General features: G+C 43.6%; 1 protein-coding gene across 2 annotated transcripts in view; it reads right to left on the bottom strand.

The window, feature by feature from the left end:
- znf609b (zinc finger protein 609b) overlaps positions 1-22,823 on the bottom strand; it is a 130,682-nt gene that overhangs the window by 4,220 nt on the left and 103,639 nt on the right. Inside the window, exons 4-7 of one of the 2 annotated variants that reach the window (XM_074665772.1) lie at positions 9,241-9,328; positions 2,668-4,957; positions 2,202-2,571; positions 59-442 (exon numbers count right to left, since the gene is read on the bottom strand). In XM_074665772.1, the coding sequence (XP_074521873.1) occupies positions 59-442; positions 2,202-2,571; positions 2,668-4,957; positions 9,241-9,328 (3,132 nt within the window). Of the gene's footprint in view, positions 1-58; positions 443-2,201; positions 2,575-2,667; positions 4,958-9,240; positions 9,329-22,823 lie in introns of both variants that reach the window. The other variant, XM_074665771.1, reaches the window with a different exon arrangement.

Raw genomic sequence — 22,823 nt, 5'->3', positions numbered from 1 at the left:
CAGTGGACTAACATTTGATCGAGCTAACTCTGCGGAGCGTCCTCCCTGACGGACTCACCTGTGGCGTAGGACAGGTCGTACTGCCCTGAGAGCAGCGGGTATCCCAGGTGGTGGTGTGAGGGCATGATGCGTTGCGAGGGCGAGGATCGTGGTCGGTCCACGTCTCTGTCTCTCTCCCTCTCGCGCTCTCTTTCTCTGTCCCGCTCTGCAGCCGCTCCTCGCTCCTGCTCCCGCTCCCGCTCGTGCGGCGGCGGCTTGTCCCCCACCGTGGGTGATTTGCTCTTGTATTGGCTGGCGTGCTGATGCAGGATGTCCAGAGCTTTGGAGTCCGTTGCTGTTTTGGAGACTGTGGGGCTAACGCGAGATTTGTCACCGCCTTCTTCACCTGCGGGTAATTTCCCGCCGTACGGGGAGAAGGGGTAGCCGCCGGGCAGGTAGGACCCTGCACGTGAGGAGGAGAAGTTAGTTAATGAACACAAACATGAGCTAACGACATGTTAGTCATCATCAATGATGACATCAATCAGCCTGATCAGGTCTGTTAGAGCTCAGCACGCCTCAGGTTTGACTCCTGGAGGAAAAGGCTCACAGAGAGGGCCTGACCCGGGACTGAGACCCGTTAAGTCCAGGACAGAATAATTTAACGTACAGCGATTTCTTTGAAACTTGAGGGTAAACTCAAATGGAGCCAGCTCTAAAGAAAAAGTCAAAAATAATAACAAAAAAACAATATTTGATCTTTTTAAACACATTCTTTAAATAAATACAGTCTGTTTGGTTTTTAAATTGACAGTGTTGAAAGAAATCAAAGCTTTTGAAAGAGGGAGGTTATTTTTTCTTTCTTTTTTTCTTCTTTTTTTTCCTTGTTTTCAAGAAAAAAAGAAAAAATAGATCTCTTTTTCTTCTTCTTTCCCTTTCCCCCCTTTTTTTTTCCTGTTTTTTTTTTCCTTTTTTCAAGAAAAAAAAACAAAAAAGAAAAAAAAGTTGATTTTTTTTCCTTTTTTTCTTCTTGTTGTTTTCCTTGTTTTCTTTTTTCCCTTTTTTCCCCTTTTCCCCCTTTTTTTCTTTTTTTTTTCCTTGTTTCAAGAAAAAAAGTAAAAAGGAAAAAAGAAAGAAAATAAAGATCTTCCTTTCTCTTCTTTTCTTCCCTTTTTTAAGAAAAAAGGAAAAAAAGAAAAAGGAAGATCTTTATTTTCTTTCTTTTTTTCTCTTTTTTTCTTCTTTTTTTCCTTTTTTTAAGAAAAAGAAATGAAAAAAAAGAAAAAAAGATCTCTTTTTCTTCTTCTTTCCCTTTCCCCCCCTTTTTTCTTTTTTCAAGAAAAAAAAAGAAAAAAGGAAGATCTTTTTTTTCTTCTTGTTTTCCTTTTCCCCTTTTTCTTCTTTTCTTCCCTTTCTTAAGAAAAAAGAAAAAAGGAAGATCTTTATTTTATTTCCTTTTTTCTCTTTTTTTCTTCTTTTTTTCCCTTTTTTCAAGCAAAAATAATGAAAAAAATGAAAAATAAAGAAAAAAGAAAAAAAGGAAGTTCTGAGGTCATATTTAACCAAAAACAGCTGATTGCTGAGAGAAAGCAGCAGAGCTAGCGTCACATAGACAAACAGCTAATAGAGCAAACACTGCTAATGAACACAAAGCAGTGAAACATGAAATTAAGACGTTATTATCAGACGTTTGTCTCTGTTCTGTGATTTTTCTGAACTAGCTGTAAGTCCCTCATGTAAATAACATGACTGTGACTCATTTCCTGAACCTTTTCTGGGCCACGGTAAAGACTTTGAGTAAAAAAATGATCCATAATGGACTTGACCTATCTTACTCACATATTACTGCCCCACTCTGCTTTCCTCATTTCCTGCTGCTCTTATTTTTCAATAATTATGGTAATTTTTTCCATAAACATGTTGAAAATAACAACCCAATCACTCTGTATAAAACTGGACGAGTTCAGGATAATGGAGCTTTTAAAGCCTCTGATGTCCTGCTGAGGTCGGTACAGGTAGTCTAATCTGAATCTGCTGTGCTGCTTTTACACCGTGTTTAAAAACCATCCTGCTCTCCAGGAAAAGAGGTCAGATCAACGGCTTCATGAGTATCTATAGAAACCACTGACGTCCATGAAGCTTTGAGATTCAAAAAGGCTGAAAGCCGTTTATCATTTCATAAAGACAGTTTTAAAAACCTTTATCTGGATTAAAGACAGTACCTGGGTAGTTCTGCATCATCACTGAAGGCATACTCCTGTACCCGGGGTGGTTGGGGTCGTAGCCCTGTCCGTAGGGGTACCCGTGCATGTAGGGCATGTAGCCTTGGTGCTGTGCGAGCGGCGCTGAGAACTGCATGTGGGGGTTGGAACGAGAGTCTTTGCTCATGGCCCTGCTGTGCTCCTCAGACGGGATCCTGGGATCACCGCCCTCTTTGCCGTCCTCCTTCGGCCCGCTTTGACTGTCCTTGGGTCTGGGCCTGTCGTCCTTTAGTTTACGGTCTCGTTCTCGCTCTCTGTCCCTTTCGTCTTTCCATCGAGGTTGTTGTTGCTGGTGTTCCTCCTCTGATTGGGGTTTCTGGCTCTCAGGGTACTGCTAAAGAGGGACAGAAGGACCAAGTCATCTCGGATCAGTAGTTATTAAAAAAAAGCACACTCTCTGATGCTGACGTGTGAGTTAAGGACTTACCTGTCTGTACCACATGGCCTGCTCCATCCCTGCCGGACCTCTGGACTCGAGCGCCTGCTTGGGGTCCTCCTTCCCGTGGTGCCCCCCTTCAGTCAGCTTCATCTTGAGCCCCTCGGCTTGCTGGGACTTTGCATCCTCCCCCTTTAAGCTGCCCATGGATTTGGGGGAGGGCTCAGAGGGGGAGTCCCTCGACTTGCCTGGGGGCTGGGGCGCCTTGCCGAGCTCTGACTGACTCGGGGGTTTGGAGAGGCTCGGAGGCATCGGGCTCTTCTGTTTCCACTCCTCCTTCATCGAGGCGTCTCGATCCTTTATGGCTACGTCCGACTTCTTCTCGGCAGCTCGATGCTGCTCGGCCATCTGCCGCTGCCGCTCCTCGTACTGCTGCCGGTAGGCCGGGTTGGTGTTCATTAAGTGGTTATGGTAGGCCTGGTCGGGGTGGTATGAGTAGGGGACGTAGGCGTACTGGTTGTAGTACAGGGGTTGCATGTACATGTTGGAGCGCTGCTGGATGACCGACGGCTGCTGCGGCTGCTGCTGGCCAGGAGTGCTGCTGTCAGGTTTACGGTCATCATGAACCTCAACCTTGACTTTTTCCTCGACTTGATCCTGGTCCTCGTCCTTTTTGAGCTTCACCTGACCCTCTGCTGCTGGTGTGCCTGGATTGGGTCCGCCGGGACTTGGGTTGACGTAGTTTGGCGAGTAATACGTCTCGTAGCCTGGGTAGTACGGGGAGTCCTTGCTTGGTGGCTGGTTTGGGAAGAGTGTTTTCTTGACACTCTCCCTGATGGCTTGGTCCTCTGTCCTGACTTTGACGCCCTCTGGTTTCCCTTCACCATCCTCTCCAGCGTCTGAAATATCAGAGTAAGCTGGACTGTTTGTTTTGACCGAAGAGTTGTCGGCACCGTTCTGGTTGACGTGTAGTGGCGTGAGGGGCTGGGGCAGTCCGCTGCCGTCTATCCGGCTGGCGACACCGATGGACGGGCTCGGGGCGTTGTCGGAGAAGCTGTAGATCTTATCGGCCTCAGCTTTCATACTGGCCAGGCGACTCTGGTGAGGATCTGATGACCCGTTCAGGAGTCCCTCCCCCTTACTTCCTGGATCAGAGGGTTCAGGGTACGGGAGCTTCCCTTCCTCCAGTTTCCCGCCCTTTCCCGGAGGCTTGGGGCTGTCCGCCTCTTTCACGCCATCTTTCTTCTTCTTGTCTTTCTTCTTCTTGTCTTTGGAGCTGGTTGGGGCGGGGTCTCCGATGGCGGGGGGTTTGGGTTGTGTGCCTTTCATCTGGGGACTCTTGGGGACTCCTTGCATCATTGGGGTGAGCCCAGGGGAGGAGTTTGGGTTTCCTGGAGGGAAGGGGTACATCTGCTGAGACGCCGTGGAGCCGGCGCCGACGGGCCGCGGTGACTTCATGTTTTTCTGGCCCAGTTTTTCTGCTTTCGTCCCCTTTTTGGACTTGTCCCTCTTATCGTCTATACCGTCGTTGCTGGCCTCATCTGTGAGGCACAGCCCGTCGTCGCACCCGTCCATTGGTGTACCGCTGCTCTCTGGATCTGCCTCCGCCATTTTCTTTTTACTCTGTTTTGAACCGAACTTCCCCGGCGAAGGAGACGGACTCTGAGCGTCAAAGTTCCTACCTTTGGGGGTCACCGAGCGAGCCGGGGATAAACATCCTTTCTGAGAGATGGACGCTCCGTTGCAGTTTCCTGGTTCGGGGTGGAGCGTTGAGTCCTCGCCGTATTCGCTGTCTCCGTCCATTTCCAGCTTGATGTCGTCGTCGTTGTGGGCGCGTGCTTGGTGGTACTTCAGACCGTTGATGTGCTTGTACTTCTTGTTGCAGTTTGGGTGTGGGCAGTCGATGAGGACCGGCGAGGGGCAGGTGCGGTCCAGGGGGGGCGGGAGTGGCTCAGTCTTGATGGAGGGGATGGGGAGGCCCGTTGGGCCCACGCCTCCGCTGTTGGAGTTCGTCCTCATGCGTTTGTTGCCTTTGGTGTCCTCGGAGCTGGAGTTGGGCTCCATGTCGGAGGCTGGTTTGGTCTTTCGTTTTCCCGCCGAGGAGGGACTGGCTTTGATATCCTCTGTGTTGCTGTTGGGCGGCGTGCGGCGCTCCGATGGGGTCTGGCTCCCCCTCCGGCCTTTGCTGTTGGAGGCGGCTCGCGTCTTGTTGTTGGTGGCGCCCTTGTTGTCGGACGAGTTGCTGTTCTCGTTGATGGGCGTGTTGCTGTTGGGCCTCATGCGCTTACCTCGACCACGGCCGTTCCTCATTTCCAGGTCGCTGGTGGGGGATTCACAAAACCTGCAGAGGTGGAAGAAACGTGTTAAAGAAACGAGATCTGTCAAAGCTCGTTAGATTTGGTTGATCTTAATTTGCTCTGAGACGGTTTTTCTCCGGTAGTTTCACACACACTGACACATTCATTCACACTTTCATACAGCTCCTTTGTAAAACCTCGATTTCTTTAATTATCCACAAAGTGAGCGCTGAACTTTCTGACGTCTGGAGTTCTCCAAAGGTTGTTTCTGACATGGTTTCCTTCACATTCACAGTCGTCACTTCAACACCTCTCCATGTTAATAGTTTGCTTAATGGCACAAAGTTTCAAGATTACCTCTTTAACACCAGATGTGTTGGTGCCGACACATCACACTTCAAACTTCAGGATGAATGAAGCTCTCTGTCCAGTTTTTACTTCCTGTGTGAAGTATCTGTGTAGATCCATGTCTGTATTGTGTGTTGACCTTTTTTGAACATTGAACCAGGTCTAGTTTGTAAAATATGAGCAAAATTCATCTGTGACAATGTGTAATAACTAGGGATGTCCAGATCCCTAGTGGATCGGGCCAATTTTTGCATTTTTTAAAGTATCAGTGATCAGGAATTCTAGCCAACCCTCTCACCCAATCTTTCACGATAGCCGTCAGAGAGCCCAAAGTCATCCATCGTTCAGGGTTTGCTGAAAGCCGTAAGAAGCGTTTATCGAGCAAACCGGTTATTTTCTGCAAATGTTCTGAGAAGACATGAAATTCAGAGCGATGTGGATGAAATTCTCCCGTCTTCTGCATCATGTTAAGACATGTTTCCAGATTTGTTTGTGATACATTCAGGTACCCTGGGAAAGTTGAGAATCTAATGATTACACCGGTGTTTCAGTTTTTGGATTGGACGAATGGCTTGTAAATGCCAGTCACTTAAAAATACGTGGCATTTTGATCCCACCGTCGGGTAGAGATGGGAACCGAACTAGGTACTTCTATAGGAACCAATCTGTCAAAAGTACCAGGTACCAATTCACGAAAACCAAAAGGTACCATGTTTAGGTACCTAAATGCATCCTTGTGACTGTGAGGGAGAGGAAGAGTTGGAGACTTTCCATGCAGGACATGAACACATCAATACAAGGTTATATTAAAGAATAAATATGTCAAATTCCAAAACAAAAAAAATATTTTATTAAACAAACTGTTTTTTTTTTTGCCAAAAAAGTACAAAAAAGTACCGAAACTTGGTACCGTTGGGTACTTGTACCGATTGCCAGGTACCAGGCATCGGTACCCCATTGTTTCATAAGTGAAAGGTTCCCATCCCCACCGACGGGTTTGGGATCCAGAGTTTTAACTTCAAAACTATCTGGACGAAGTCAAATGGACTTAATGAGCTTTAATTATTATTTTTTACTGTTCAGTTATTGTGAACACACAAAACAAAGAGACTGTGCTGCTTCACTTTCTCACTTCTTCAGCAAAGTTTATCTTCAAAACCAAAAATTGGATCAGGACTCGATATCAGCCAATAGTCAATATTAAATAATCTGGATCCCGATCGTGGACAAGAAATCATGATTAGGGCATCCCCAGTAATTACCTTTTTTGAACAGAGTACTGTGCTGCATTTGTACTGTATATGGATAAGTCTGTGTGTCGTGCAGCGCGTAACGTAACGTATGTATTTATTATGCGATGTTAGAAAATTGAACCAGGTCTTCTTTTCACTGTGTGAGCATGGTTTGAGGCTTTGAGGAACCATGAATTTGCCAAAACTTGTGTTCATAGGGTTCGTATTTCAACGATCTAGTCCTAGGTGTTTTCTAACATCAACTCCAAACTTGGCGTGTGTATACTAGAAACATTGAAGAATAATAATCATAATTGAATTGTTATAATTTTTGGGGGCGTGGCCACAAATGGCCGCCAAAGTTGACCATTTTTCCCGTTTTGTTAAAATCTTAATAGCTCTCTTTTACAATGTTGGATCAGAACCAAAATGCACACACAAGTTCACTGTCACATTCTGATTCTATTTCTACCACTGGTTGCGTTAACATTAATGCACCATAGCGCCACCAAGGGGCTCGAAATTTTGGTCCCTCCAGCTACTTTGAGCTACAGGCCTGAAATTTGATGGGCATAAAAATCATGTATAGACCTACAAAAAAGTCTATTGTGACCATAGTGAATTCCGAACAGGAAGTTCGCTATTTGGACGTAAACATCGGATTTTGACGATTTCTTGCTTACCTATTACATGGAAAAATTCCTAGGTTTTTCGTCTGATCAACTCCAAACTTGGCTTGTATACACTAAATGCACTGACAATGAAAACTGCCAAATGTATTTTTGCTACGTCAGTGGGCGTGGCCACAAATGACCGTCAAAGATGACCATTTTGGCAGCTTCATGAAAACCTTAATAGCTCTCTACGGTGTTGGATCAGGACCAAAATGCACACAGAGCTTCAGTGTCACAGCCTCAGTGCATTTCTATCACTGGTTGCACTAACATTAATGCTCCATAGCGCCACCCAGGGGCTCAAATCTGCAGCTCGTCCAGCTACTTTGTGCTACGGGCATCAAAAGTTTTGGGTTTACCCCTCATGCCCAACCTATGGTTTTTGGCTGAGCCACATTTTGCTGCTCATGTGGTGGCTAGGACGTGCTCCGATTGGCGAGCACTGGGCGAGGGTCCGTTCAACGCTGCTTTAATTCTCCTTAAATTTCACTTTCAGTTTCTCCCATGATGAGGAGCAGCCATCCTCAGATACTGGATACTCAGATAATGCTGTCAGCAACTTTTTTAATTTATAAAATAAGAGACAATGCTCAGAAATGTTAATGAACACATGGTTTTAATGTTCAAACTTTAAGTTCATCCTGTGAAATCTGCTCCTGAAGTTTGATGCTGTTTTTTCCTTCACTGAACCTCTAAAATCCAGTTCTGTCTTTGTGTTTTTCTTCATTTTCAACTGTTTTACTCTCATGTAACGTTCAGTTAACTGGGCCAAAGCACTGACTCCCAGGACATTTTTTAGCTGTTTTACAGTCAAACCCAGGCAGGCAGATGTTTTGAGTCCCAGGTGTTAAAGGGTTAAACAGGTCTACAGGTGATATCTGTGACCCTCTTCCCCGCTCTGAGCCACAGGGTCAAAGTTTGTCTGTTGTTTCCTCCATCAACGCCGTCTGATGTTTGGTGCAGCGTCAGTGAAACGTGCTTCATGGTGAGCACTCAGAGCAGAGTGACTTTCCAGATCAAGGACACACAAACATCATTAGAGACGACAGCAGAGAGCAGTCCGGCTGCTTCGTAATCACAACATGGAGTCATTCAAACCCTTAAAATAGCAGTTTGGCCTTATCTCCACATAACAGTAATGTAATTATCTTTCTCCACAGCAGTGAAGGTTAGCAATCTGTGACAATGAGAGACAGCAGGCGCGTATGACTCACAGCTTCCTCCACCAGCTTCCTCCACCAGCTTCCTCCACCAGCTTCCTCCACCAGCTTCCTCCACCAGCCTCTCCAAACATTTCCAGCCGCAGCGGGGGACGTGAACACACCCGCAGTCAGACGGCGGCGGAGGAATTTAGTCTCATTACCAGACCCAGCTTATATCCAGTTTGTTGAGAGCTCTCTGAATTATTCATGGAGTGTCTCTAATGTAGTGCTGCTCACTGTAAGACTATCTTTGAGCAGAGACGGCCGGCAGAGCTCGCTGACTGAATGTTACGGTGATGTACTGTGATGCATTAGTCGGATACGGCCCGTCCTTGTTTTCCATTAACGCTGCTTTAATCTGGAGCTTTGCATTTCAAGAGAGGAGCTCTGTTTCACTCTGGATTCAGAGTCGCTGTGTTAAATCAAAGCAAGTGCTCCGAGGTGTGTTTTACATAACAAAGGCAGATACTCTGAAATGACTAACACCTTAAGCTAACGCCCACAGGACGCCGCTCCAAGACGCCGCAGCCTGTGCCAGAGAGGATGAGACACAGCGCTGAGGAAAAGATATCAACACAATAATCTGAGGAGCTCTCACTTCCTGTCTTCACCTGGTGGATCCTTAAATAACGCTAACGTTAAAGAGCCAGCAGCAGATTCATGTCACACTCTACACAAAGAGGTGAAGAGACCAACAGACCGCATCAATGATTCATGACGACCATGAATCCTCTCCCACCGTGACGTTTACAGCAGCATCCGTGTGTGGCGCTCTGCAAACAGAGCGTTCAGCTTCAACGCCGCACAGAAACATCCCCCACCCTGCTTCGTACGGTAACACCTGAGAAATGAACAGAGCAGCGTTTCTTACCTGGGGGGAGCCCAGTCGTGCCGTGTGCAGTCCAACAACGTGCCCACGTACGTCTTGTTTCGCCAGGTAACATTGACCACCAGCATACCTGAGAGGAGACACAGAGGACGTTAGGTTAGAGGTTTTGTGCTTAAAACAACAACAACAACAACAACAAATCAAATCCTCCAACAGACTGAGTGAACTTTCAGTAGAGAAAGTCTGTTCAGTGTAATAATATTTTTAAGTAAAACATGAAACTTTTGGAGCCTGCATCATGACTATTGAATCTTAAGAGTCAGGAAAATGTTAAACCAAAGGATTTCTACTGGATCTGATCCTGGTATCAGTCTGATACTAACTCAACGAGTTTGATTAGCCACTCATCAATGCCGCTGGGTGTTTTTAATTTAATGAAGGAAGATAACGGCAGTGACTCAGCAGTTTGGACGAACTTCACGCTCGTTTCATCATAACTTGTAATAAGTGAGAGTTTAACTCCTCATTGATCCACAGCTCAGCTGTTTCCTGTCAGTGTTGGAGATTTACTCAACTAGAGCTGTGACGACACGTTTTTCTCCGTACTTTATTCTTTTGCGATTTTTGGGGAGCTGATTTGATTTAAATTGTAATTCTTTGATATTTCTGATTATTGTGATTTTTAGCTTGCTTTAACACCAGACCATGTGAAAGGTTGAATGATGATGTTAATTAGGGATGGGTACCAAAGTAGGTACTTTTATAGGTACCGACCGAAATCTGTCAAAGTACTGGGTACCGATTCACAAAGAATCAGATGGTACCATGTTGAGGTTCCTAAATGCATCCTTGTGACTGTGAGGGAGTGGAAGAGAAGGGAGATTTTCTTACTGGACATGAACACAGCATTGCAAGGCTATATACTGAAGAATAAATATGATAAATTGGAAAAAAATGTAAATTTGATCATTAAAATTGATATTTTTTTACCACGTAAACACAAAAAAGTACCAAAAGTTGGTACCATTGAGTACCGGTACTGACTGCCAGGTACCAGGCATCGGTATCGTATCGTTTCAAATGTAAAAGGTACCCATCCCTAATGATGATGATGATGATGTCTACAGACAACATCAGGAGCCATATTTTCCCAAAAACACGTGAGTCAGTTTCTAGCATTTATTCAGGGAATCTGACATATCAACTTTTTCCAAAGCAGTTGATAAACAGAGACTGAAATTAAGGATTTACATTTGAAAAAAAAGAAAATAAAATAAAATTGATTATAATAATGAACTAAATGTTTTAAAATCATTAAACAAAAAATGCAAATACTTTGATATGATTTTTTCTTTAACCCTTTCTCAACACATTTACACATTTATAATCCCATAAAATAATAATACTGCAGTCAGTTTGATTTAACTTATACTTCATGTTGGTTTACAGAGTTAGAGAGCTGAAGTATCCCAAACCTCACTGATACCAAAGCTCAGGTTTCTGTGTTGGTATCAGGACATGAACAGCTGGATCAGTGAGTTCGTACAGGAAACAAACACACAAAGCTTCATACTTAAAACATGATCATTACTGAGGCTTTAAACACTTTGCTGTGACATTTCTTACTGAGATGAGCGACCACCAGCTGCCTGAAGGTCGACCAGCACGTCCAGGAAACGTTTGAGAGGATTTTATTTGTGAGTAAATGATGAAAAGAACAAAGAAGTAAAATGTAAAATCCCAACATGCTGTGATCCAGACTTCAGTTTTTGAGGAAACACCTGACGTTCCTGTTTCTGCATCAGAGTCAGACTTCATGTATCCCAGGGGCAGATCAGGTCACGTGTCGGTCTTTGCATTGTTTGAACGACTGAATATTTGATTACTTCACACTGATCGTTTCACAGAAGAGGAATCCACAAAAAGTGAAGATTAAAAACCAAAGATCCTCTGAGTCTGGCTCTGTGGATCTGACTGATGGACTCTATCAGACCTGGATCAGACTCAGCTGCAGTCAGAGCTGCAGGACCTGAGAGAGGAAGCATTCAAAGCGTTTCATGGTGAACGTCTCAGTTTGACTGACGGTCACCGAGTGTTGGAGGAAAGCTCAGCTGCCATCATCACATCAGCACTCAGTGAGAGCTACACAACCCGACCTGAGCCGAGCGACACCTGACCTCACATCTGAACCCTAAAACTAGATCCAGGAGATCCCATCACCCCGAGTGTGTGTGTGTGTGTGTGTGTGTGTGTTTCTCCCTGAGACACTCAGAGATCATCTGCAGAGAGCTTTTTATCACAGCACTTCAGGATGCAGAGTGCAGGTTTGTGCAGGTTTGTGCAGATTTGTGCAGGTTTGTGCAGATTTGTGCAGAGCGACTCTGCTCTCAGGACGTCTCCTGCTCTGAATCGACTCATTCATCGTCTCACACCAACGGCTCAGAGCTGCTGCTGCCGCTGTAAAGAGACAGCTTCCTGAAAGCACATGAATGATAATTTGCAGCTTTTACTCGTAAAATCAAAAGTAAATCATCAAGCAAAGAGCTCCAGAGGATTAGACGCAGCCACCGTGCACAAAAGCATTCAGGATTTATTGCCCCTCCACCGCCGCCGCCCTCGCCGCCCTCGCTCTCTGGCGGTGACCTCAGCTTGCCACTTCAGCACTGCAGAGAAAGTGGAGGCTGCAGCGCGCTGACTTATCTAATGGCACAGGAATGCTGGCTGGCAGCTCGCGTCCCTCAGAGCATTTTATGAGCTCAGGAAACCTCTCTGCTCACCCCGTCCCTCCTTCACCCTCGTTTCCTCCTTTCAGTGGCTGAACACACACACACACACACACACACACACACACACACACACACACACACACACACACACACACAGCCCAGCTCAGAGCTCATTTTTCTCCCGCTGCCTCTGGCGTAAAGTAGCGAGAGTATGAGGCGTTAATATCTGTTTACAGGAACCTGCTGACGCTCAGCTACAACTCTCTCTCTCCCCTATGGCTGAAAACATGACGCTCAGGTCCATCTGCAGCTGAATGTGTGTGTGTGTGTGTGTGTGTGTGTGTGTGTGTGTGTCCTCCTGCTCTGTCACATTAAAGGAACACAGACCTTTCCTGAAGCCGGCCGTGCCCGCCCCCCTCAGCTCTCCAAACACTCCACACAAACGGCTCTGGCAGCTGGTCGTGGCAGGACGTAAATCATGGCGTTGCCGATGAATGAGCGGCCTTTCATGACGTGCAGGATACGGTCGTCTCTGCTTCACCAAGCGAAGGCTTTAAAGGCTGAACCATGAGCTGTAAGAAGCCTTTAATTATCAAAGGAGCCTTTGGTTTTTCTGTTGGAGCGTCTCCGTGTTTCTGATCGCTTCACGATGGATCTGCGTCCACAGCGTGTGTGACACCTGAATTAGATCTTACTGAGATATAAACTCTCACTGTGACCTGAGGATCCTGGTTTTTATCTCTTATTTCAAACAAGTTTTAACAGAAAATATCAACAGTCTCATTATTTATCACAGCTTCAAACTGAGTCCATCCCCAAGTCTTCGTCCTGAGCTGTGATAAACAGCTGCTGGGAGTGAGTTTATATCACTAAACTTACAAAATAACAAAAACTAGACAAGGCATTGAAAACACAAATGTTGCTTTGCAAACAACAGAAACTAAATGAATCTTCAGTTTGTGAGTTTTTCTTCCATTCGATCAGAATTTTTATCACACAGTCGTTTTATGGATCCTCGAAGCTGCAGACAGGTTTCCTAAACTCAAGCTTGGTTTTTGCTCGATGCTAAGGCCAAAAAACTTCTAACTTCCGTACGGAGTCACGCGGACAAACGGGAGCTCTAAGTGTCTGAAGCAGGACTAATCCTGGTATTTAAATAACCTTCTTCTCCCCTAGTTTAATACTGTGGTAGACTTTTTAATTTATTCATTTTTTATATATATTTCATTGGAGACACAATCAAATGAAATAAAATGATATAAATTCAAAATGTACAATGCTCTCTTTTTTCTGTTTTTTTTCCCCCTAACAAAACCCATTGTCTCTGCATTGAAAGAAAATTATAAAACATAAAAAATAAATTATATATATATGTATATGTATATAAATATTAGGGCTGGGCAATGATTAAAACTTTTAATCGTAATTAATCGCATGATTTCCCTGATTAATCACAATTAATCGCATTGTGAAAGTGCCATAACATCTGTCATGCAAACACTAAATCAGTACTTGTTATACAGTAATAGTAAAATCACATATTTAGTGCAAATCAAATTTACAAAATGTAAATACAAAATTGAAGCTTATTGCCACTGTCAGGGCATTAAAGTGATACTCCGGGGTGGAACAGGTTGGGTCCTATCACAAGGTTTAGGGCAGAAATTACCCCTACAGCAGTGTTTTTGTGCAGCAGAAGCCCAGAGCGCTCACACCAAACACCCCCTCCCTGCTCCTCTGCTGGTTTCCTCTGCACTCAGACGGGGCCATATTTTACTTGATCAAAAACACAAATAAACGGACTCCCACTGAAAAAATCTGATATTGGTCTGCATTCACGCTTTATTTAGAGAATTTTCAGCGCGTTACTTTCACACAAAAACACCGCTAAATAAGGCTCTAGTTCTCATCGTGTCTCTTCGTCCTGGCAGACTACCTGCGTTTGTTTATATCTGACACGCCGTACGCGGACTGATGCACTAAGCGGCGAGCGCCTTTAAGTTCCGTGGCGTTGCCCCTCTGCTCCATGCTTGTTTTGGTTACTCATCGTGTTTTTCCGCCAATTTCACTTCTGGTTCCACCGCGGTCAGCAACAGACATTTACAAAATAAAAGCATGTGAGCAACATGCACTGATGTGCGATAAAATATTTAACGGCGTTAATAGATTGACGGGTTAACGCAAAATAACGCGTTAACTTGCCCAGCACTAATATATGTATATATATATATATATATTTATATATATATATATATATATATATATATATATATATGTATGCACAATACTGTGGTAGACTTGCGTTTGTGATACACAGCCCCCTGCAGTTTGGGAGTGGACATTGCAAGGGTTGTCAAATAGAATAAAAGCCTCACCTGTTCAGGGGAGGGTAAAAATATCAATGGATCGATGCATCAAATATCGATTCAGCAAAGCCTCTGAATCGATTCATCTCCTGGCAAGTTGGGGGGACTGTACTTGTTATTTGTGTTGTGTAGACAAAGGCCACCAGAGACCAAATAACAAAATAATGTCAGCCAAAGCAGCAGCAGCATAAAGCCAGATCCTTCGGCTTTAGAGTCTGATGCTTGGATTGTTTTATTTCTCCAAAACATGAGGTGACAAACCACAAATGTTCACATGGGGCATGAAAATCCATAATCAAAGCATTTAAATCAATATCGAATCAAAGCAGTGAGCATAATCCAGCCTTAGGGGGCAGCAGAGAGCATGTAGGGGCGGGGCTAACACAAACAGGATTCTCTATCAATCAACTCTTCGATTTCATATAAGTGACATTTAGGAGGAGTATTCTGTGGTAGCTCGGGTGTCACTTTCTGACCAATGCTCTCATTCTTTTCAAACTCTGTGATGTCATCATTAGATCATGTTTACATCACTTCCTGTACAGCACTGGAAACTGCAAAACAAACAAAAGCACCTGGTCTAAATAACCATCTGTTCTCCAATCATCCAACACACTAAACCAAACTTCATCTTCAGTCTCAAGCACAGAAAGTACAAACCAGCCTCGATGAGCGAAAGATACGATAACTACGCTTGTACTGAGTTAAAGTGAAGGTTAAAACGACAGGAAATCGTTGACTTGTGACAAAATTTCCCTCCAGCTGTGGATCACTGATTATTACCAGAGAGCTCTACAGCAAGAAAGAGGTCCATCAATGTAAATAAAAAAAGGAGAAATGAAAGTGAAACTGAGAGTCGACACAAACAAATTTAAACTATTTTTCTCTTTGGCTGAAACAAAGAATGGTTCAGGAGAAATTACTCTCAGAAAACCATAAACAGGATTAAATCAACACAAACACAATAATTTAACCAGGAGCAGGTTTGACTTTCTAAACGTGTAGCAGGGTGTTGGTGTAGCTTAGCAGTTAGCTCGAGCGCATCATGAGGCGAGCCCCCTGGTGGTGGACTGGGTTCAGTCTGACCTGTCTGCTGTCATCCTGTTTCCTGCTCCACAGCCCTGCTCTTTAAGAAAAGTCTGAAAATAACTTTAAAAACTGTGGAAGTGTACAGATAAACTGCTGGATGCTAACCGTAGCGGACACGTCCTCAGGTTTGAGCCTTCATGAATATAAATCTGTGAACTCAGCACATCCAGACTGACTGATCTGAGGGGGCCAAGCATCCCTGTCCTCCCCAGTTAAAGTAAAATACCTAAAAAAAACTTGATACAGCTGATGGATCTCTGCGATCCAGCTCCACAGCTCCGACCTGAACACGCAGCGTCTCACAGCCCGTCTGCTAACAGCCCGTCTGCTAACAGCCCGTCTGCTAACAGCTGCTGAGCTTCTTCTAGTTTCCTCAGGGCTCAGACCTTCAGCTCACTTAACAAACTTTCACAGTCCCCCTCTGAAGAGACCCAGCAGGGACCTGGGCTGAGGGAAACAAATCAGCGGCCTGTTGGAGCATCAATCTTTGGATTTCCCTGCTCCGTCCTCAGGTTTCTGCTCACAGCATCAAAAACTGTAAACGACGGGTTTGAGAATAAGTGGAGGGATGGATTCAGCTCTTACACTCTGAATACAAACCTGTTCAACGTGCTGCAGAGGTCAAAGGTCGAATGAAAAGCTCAGTTATTAAACCCTCTCTGAGGTTTAATCACCGCATGAGGTGAAAACATCCAGAGGAGTCTGCACCGCCGCAGGAAACGTGTTGAACAGAACCACGGCTAATAGACTACACCAACAAACAGGCTGAGAAAGCCCTGAGAAACTTATTACAGGCCAGCAGCTCAATTTTCACTTCATCAGTTTCTCTGCCTGAAGCTCAGAGACTTTGGCTTTCCTCAGACTCAGCGCTGGTCTCGGTTTCTCCTCCTCCCACGTCCCAGCCAAAGAAACTCTGTAATCCTGTCAGGAGTGGTCCTTGGCTTCTGGGTCACCTCAGATCTCTGCCTCTGCAGCGCTCTCCCTGAATGCTAATAAAGCCGCTCTCTGGACGCCGTGTGGGACATCTCAAGGACGCGCCGAGGAATTTGGATGCATCTTATCTCGAAAGGGAACGGCGCTAAAAAAAACTCCAGCAGACGTGGAGACGAACTCCGAATGCTGAAGCGCTTCATGTTTAATTAATTTGTCGGAAAAAGGCAAGAAGAAGTCGTGATGTTAAAAGGCTTTCAGAGAGTGTGTGTGTGTGTGTGTGTGTGTGCTGCACAGAAACGACAGGACGAGTTATCTCCAGGCTTTCACTGCCTCAGAGTTCAGAAACTGAAGGAGCCGAACGTGTGGAAAGAAATAACGACAGATATTTGGAAATCACTCGACATCTTTATTGCCACGCTGTCGTTTCTGCTTCTTATCCAGAAATAATCAGCAGACTCTTTGTGAACAAGAGGAAGTGGAGTACAGCAGTGTGTTTCACCCCATCGCATACAGCGCACTGAGCGCAGATTAATTTCTTATCAAAAATGAAGTTTGACAGGATGAAAGCTGAGCTCCAATAAACAGCTCATCATTACTTTCATCAAGTGGTTTAATATCCAGCGTGCTGACATGATGGCTGCACAGGAAGTAGTTAAAGTGAGGACTAGCAAACAGCGAGCTGAGGGGCTACAATCTGACGACTTCAATCTGAAATATTTCTGTCCATAATCTACGTTTGACATCACTGATGTGGAGGATAAAACTTTTCTGTCCACACCGATGAGCCAATCAGGGATGAGCACTACTCGCTAAAACACTATTCAGCCATTGGTCAACCCCCCCTCCATTTGTATCAGGGCGCTAACCACAGTCTGTAAAATACACGGACGTAGTCTCAGCGATGTCACCCGTCTCTTCATGATAGCGTGAAATGAAGCGGCCATATTGGATATGACGCGAGATGGGAATCAAAAACCAGTTCCTGTTGAGAATCGATAAGAAATGTTTCAATCCATGTATATCGTTAGCCTTTGTGCTTAACGATTCCCTTATCAATTCTTTACATTGTGTCGGAGCCGCTGGGCCTTACGTCGACCAGTCTGCTGCAGCTAGCTTAGCTTAGCAGTTAGCTAACGTTTCCCATGGAAACTCTGATTGAGGATTTTCAGCCTGAAGTTTTCCTGAAGAACTGACTTCATAAAGAAATGTTCATCACTCTCTCTCAGGAGATTCATATTCAGTACATTCAACATGGTATAAATCACCTTATTCACAAAACAACAAAATAGGGCTAGCTTGATGCTAACGTATATGAGAAGCTGCATTGATGTGCTAGCAGTTAGCATACATCAGTATCACTTCAGCTTCAGAAAAGAATTTCAACTTTCATCACAGAAACATATCACATCATCTCTTTGTAAAAAATACTGAGAATTTCAAATGCTAAAAGCTAACAGGCTAAAGAAAGGCTAATGGCTGACTTCATAACTACAGAAAGGTTCCAAACAACTTAAACCATTGCTATAACCACTTTGAGACACTAGATGGCCTACTTGAATTATTAGTATATTACAACACAGAACATCAACGTCACATTGTGTGAAATTTTACCTGTTTCTGTTTAATTATGCCCAGAAATATCCAGACTCAGGGACCAATTACATTTTATTCACTTACAGTATAAACTCAATTAAATGTTGCTGACACAGAAAACCTGTAAAGATACTTTTTGTAACAAGAAAATTCACAACAGGAACTGATAAAGGAATTGGTAAAGAATCAGATCGATAAGCAGAATTGATTTTCTTAATCATTTTCACAAATTCAGACTCCTGCAAAGAAATCACCACAAATCCTCACGATGGAAAACCAGGACACCCTGCTCACATGAAATCCTCATTACACCGTCATCTGAAGACTTTCATCCCAGGAATAATGTCAGAGCCGCCTGGACCAAGGTCTCAGCACCCAGGCTGAGTAAACACAGGAAGGCTCAGACAAAACAAGCCCAACAAATGTCCCAGTCTGAGAAAACAAACGGAGCAGCTCCCAGTTCACGGCCACTGGTTTACACACAGGGAGTCACATATGACGGCCCTCTGTACTCTCTGGACCCCCCCCGGTCCAGTCTCTGTGTGGAGGCCTTATTAGGGTCACTCCTGACAGCTGAGTGAGGCCTGCTTTGCTGGGAGGACCTGGTCTGTAATTTTACCACTCATTTCCTTTTCAGTGCGCTCCAAACAACAAACGGCCGGCCCGGCTCTGCTGCACACTTGTATGGGATTACTGGAACAAGAGGGTAATGCATGGGGACAAATGAAGTCAGGAGGAGGCTGTCTGCTGCATGGGTGACTGCCCCTTGGCCCCTTAAACTCCCCCTCCTCCCCCTTCCTCCCCCTTCCTCCTCCTCCCTCTTTAACACATTTCATTAGGGCGCAGCAGCAGGGCCACAAAGTATCAGGTCCTCTCTGCTGCTGCTGGGGGTGGGGCTGGGGGGCACGGGTTCACAGGTTGACCTCTGCTCCGCTTCAACTGGAGAGGAATTCAGGGGGTTAATGGCATTTTCACTGACTGACCTTGTCAAAACGCTTTTGTTATGTTTAAAAATAGGAGATCAGTTGTGTGGAATGATGGGGTGTGACATTAGTGAACCGCTCTCACAAATTTCAGATTAAAGCCTACTACTGGACTTTAAAAGGTCTGGATCCAGGGATTAGGTGGGTTTTATTAGGGGTTGTAGGGTTTTTTTAATTAATTATTATTATTTTTTTTTTCTTTAACTCTCTGATCCATTTATTTGCTTTATTATTTTATAATTTAATTTTCTGTTGTACTATCATTATTAATACACATATTTTATTTATATTATAACTATATAATTGTAATTATTATGATCATTTTTATTTCATTTTTAATTGTGTATTCATGATATTTGTGCACAATTTTTTTCTGGGTATCTGAATTTTATATCCTGCAAATTATTTTTGTATTGCACATGTGCAAATCTGTCCCCATTTGTAGGAAAAATCAAATCAATATTTGATTTAAAATCATACTAATTAAATATATAAAGGGTGTATCAATTACAATTTTCTAGCCCATCACCAACCTTCAAAAAGCCTGACCTGCTGATTCTGATTTGGGCCAATGCCGATTTTTATTTTTTATTTTTTATAACTGACATCATATACCTTCAATGTTACAATCTTATTTTATTGAAACTATATTTATTGAACAATACCAGTGAAACAATAAAATCTTTATGTTTTAACTTAAACAACCATTAAAGTGTCCTGAGTTTTAGGTCTCAGAGCAAAAAGCAACAATGGCTGGCTGACAGACCTTTATGGAGGAATAAGATCAGTTTCACATGTAAGGATGGGCCAATCACTGATTCCCCAAAATTAAGGAAATCTGCACAGATCGGTGCATGTCTAATATATATATATATATATATATATATATATATATATATATATATATATATATATATATATATATATATATATATATATATATATATATATATATATATATACGAAAGGTTTCTTTAATTCCAATCTGTGGAAAAGAGTTTCAGTTTATAAAGAAAGCAGGACCATAACTGCATCTCAGACTAAAGTAATTACTGGCAGATTGAAGGACTCCAACCATCCAATCAGAGCAGAGCTCACTCCTCACCCAGTCTCTGTGCGTGGAGAGCAGCTCTCATCAAGGCTGCATGTAGACCAGGAGAAAGTGAGAACAATGAGAAAAATAGTGTCACTATTCATTAGGAGGAGAAGATAAAAGATAGCCGGGTGCTGCCAGGAGCAATAACTGTAACGCTGATAAATGAAGCGTTTGAGCATTCAAGTGTCTGAGCGTGTTTCCAGCAGTCCATTTTAAGAGCCTTTCTGCACTCACCGTGCATGAAATGAAGCTGAGCTTGTCCGGGTCTGTCAGTGTCACAATGCAAAGTCCTGAGATCGACCTCGTCTTTGAGTCCTCAGCAGGAGACAATTAAAGACGGATCAGATGAGTCACTTACAGCTCTGAGATGCTGGGCGTGCAGGGGGAAACCTGTAGTTGGTTAAAATGTGCTAATTCAACAGCTCGTTAAAGCAGACTTAGCAGCTGATACAGAGATGACTGATCGACTGATGGATCAGCTACAGTTTGGATTGAGTTTGAGACACTTTCAGGTGAAAAAGCCAAGAGTAAAATCAGTTTCACCTTTTTAAATGACCCAAACACTCTGAGATCAGGCCAAAAGTTAGCTAGCATTTTTTCTGTTAAAGCTTGGGGCTGGTATTACATGGTGATTAGCATAATGCTTTCCAGATAAGATAGACAAGAAAAGGAGCTGGATAATATTTCAAAAGTCAAATGTTTTATCTTAGCTCAAGATGTTCTAGTTAACCAGAAATTTTATTACAAGCCCGTCCAAAAGGAAGAAGCGCTCTTAGTTGAGCCCAGTGTGGCTAACAGCAGCAGAGCTAGCGCCCTTAGCCTTCAGTCCTCCATGCAGCTGAACATCCTGGTCCCATAACGCTTTCACCAGACTGTGTCTGACTTTATCTGTCTTTTCTGGATCAAAAACTTCTATAAATCAAATCACTGCCTGTTTACATCCAGGTAGAGGAGCTCAGCTTGAGATGGAGCTTTTGAAGGAGCAGGTGGATGCTCTATCCTTCAACATTTCAGGCCAACATGAAAGCACTGAAATCTGGGACGCCAGTATGACCCAGCTTTAGCGCCCCATGAGGTCAGAGCTGTCTAACAGTCAGTCTGGGTTCAAGTCCTACTTAGAGGACATTTCCTGTGTGTCACTCCCTGATCAGCTTCTTCCTGTTTTCAGCTTAATCCACTGTCATTCCTGCTTTCAGATAAAATATTAACCCCCAAAAATACAAGACAGAGGGTATGCACGTCATGTCACAGCAAATGGAATGCTCGTGATGTCACAGCAAATAGAATGCTCGTGATGTCACAGCAGATGGAATGCTCGTGATGTCACAGCAGATGGAATGCACCTGGTGTCACAGCAAGTGGAAGTAACCGTGGTTACGCCCACTGAGTAGCAGGAAGTGGCCGTGGCTGTGTCTGAAATCCCTCCCTATTCACTTTATAGTAAATACGCCATTTTGTAGTGCTGTCTGAAATCTGAGTGAGCATGGTCATTCACTATATAGTCCACTCAATGTATCCCACAATGCATTTTGAAAAGTAGTGTATTAGCGATGCTCACTATATGAGCAATATTTACCATCATGCATTTGTGTAATAAATGTTTCTATCATATTTGGCTGTTGCAGAAAATAAGCTAAATATAATATTAGGTGTCACTGAAATAATACTGTTTTGCAGTTTTTAAGAAAAGATATAACTAGGCTTTACACAATCACAACTTTTGGGCCGATCACCGATCACCGATCAGTGACTATTAAAAAACGATAACCGATCACCGATCAGTGACTATTAAAAAACAGATAACCGATCACCGATCAGTGAGTATAAATAAACCGATAACCGATCACCGATCCGATCACGTGAGGAGCAATATTTAAACTACTTGTTTATGTACATATATACTTATGTGCTGTTTCCTGAGTATCAGTCTTGCCATGCCCCAATCTGACTGAGATACATGGGTTAAACATCAATGACCTCTGGAGGGCATTAAAGGACAAAAATAATTAGGACAACTTATAGTAATTAAATTACTTTATTGTAATTAATTACTTTCCTGTAACAAGTAAATACTGCAAATTAAGGACAGTAATGCTGCCTCAAACATACTGCAGCATATCAATGAAATCAACAGTCACAGACTGTAACTCTAGTGCAAATAGAACGAAGTTGCCTCAAAACATTCATATACATCCATGAAATTAACAGTTTTTTTAATCATGAGTCATTGCTCTCGGATACAAACAAATAAACATGTCGATGCTGTGAAACTAGTTTGGAGTAAATGAGACAGATTAAACACCACCATGACGTCATTGATTGATCGGTGATTTATGACATGACGACCGATCCTGATCATTACAAAAAATGCCAAATATCGGCCGATCCGATATAGCCGATATGATCGGTGTAAAGCCTAGATATAACTGTGAATCTGTGAGCGACACGAGAGTGAATACGTCACTGTCAGCGGCTGGTGAATGAGTGAGTAGTGTCTGAAATGTCGTTTTAATTCAGCTGATTGAGTGGATTATAGAGTCAACTACATCTGATTCACTATATAGTGAGTAGTGAGGAGGGAATGAGGGAGTGATTTCAGACACAACCACAGTGCTGTAAACTCCTGGTGTGTATCTTTGCTGCTCTCTGTCAGGACCAACAACCTGACTGATCCCACAGTTTGGAGACGCTCCTTAAATTTCACTTTCTTTTAATAATCTATTTCATAACAGTGTGAGCTTATGAACGAGATGTTTCCAGGTTTAAATGATGTAACTAAAGTGTACAGCCCTTTAAAAAGTGGATGTTAACCAAAAGGAAATAAAGCCCAACATAAAGA

The sequence above is a fragment of the Halichoeres trimaculatus genome, unplaced genomic scaffold, assembly GCF_033239565.1.
Source record: "Halichoeres trimaculatus isolate MK-OKI-2021-1 unplaced genomic scaffold, fHalTri1.1 fHalTri1_scaffold_3, whole genome shotgun sequence".
Lineage (NCBI taxonomy): Eukaryota > Metazoa > Chordata > Actinopteri > Labriformes > Labridae > Halichoeres > Halichoeres trimaculatus.
The sequence above is the reverse complement of the archived record's forward strand: the minus strand, read 5'-3'. Positions and strand labels throughout refer to the sequence as shown.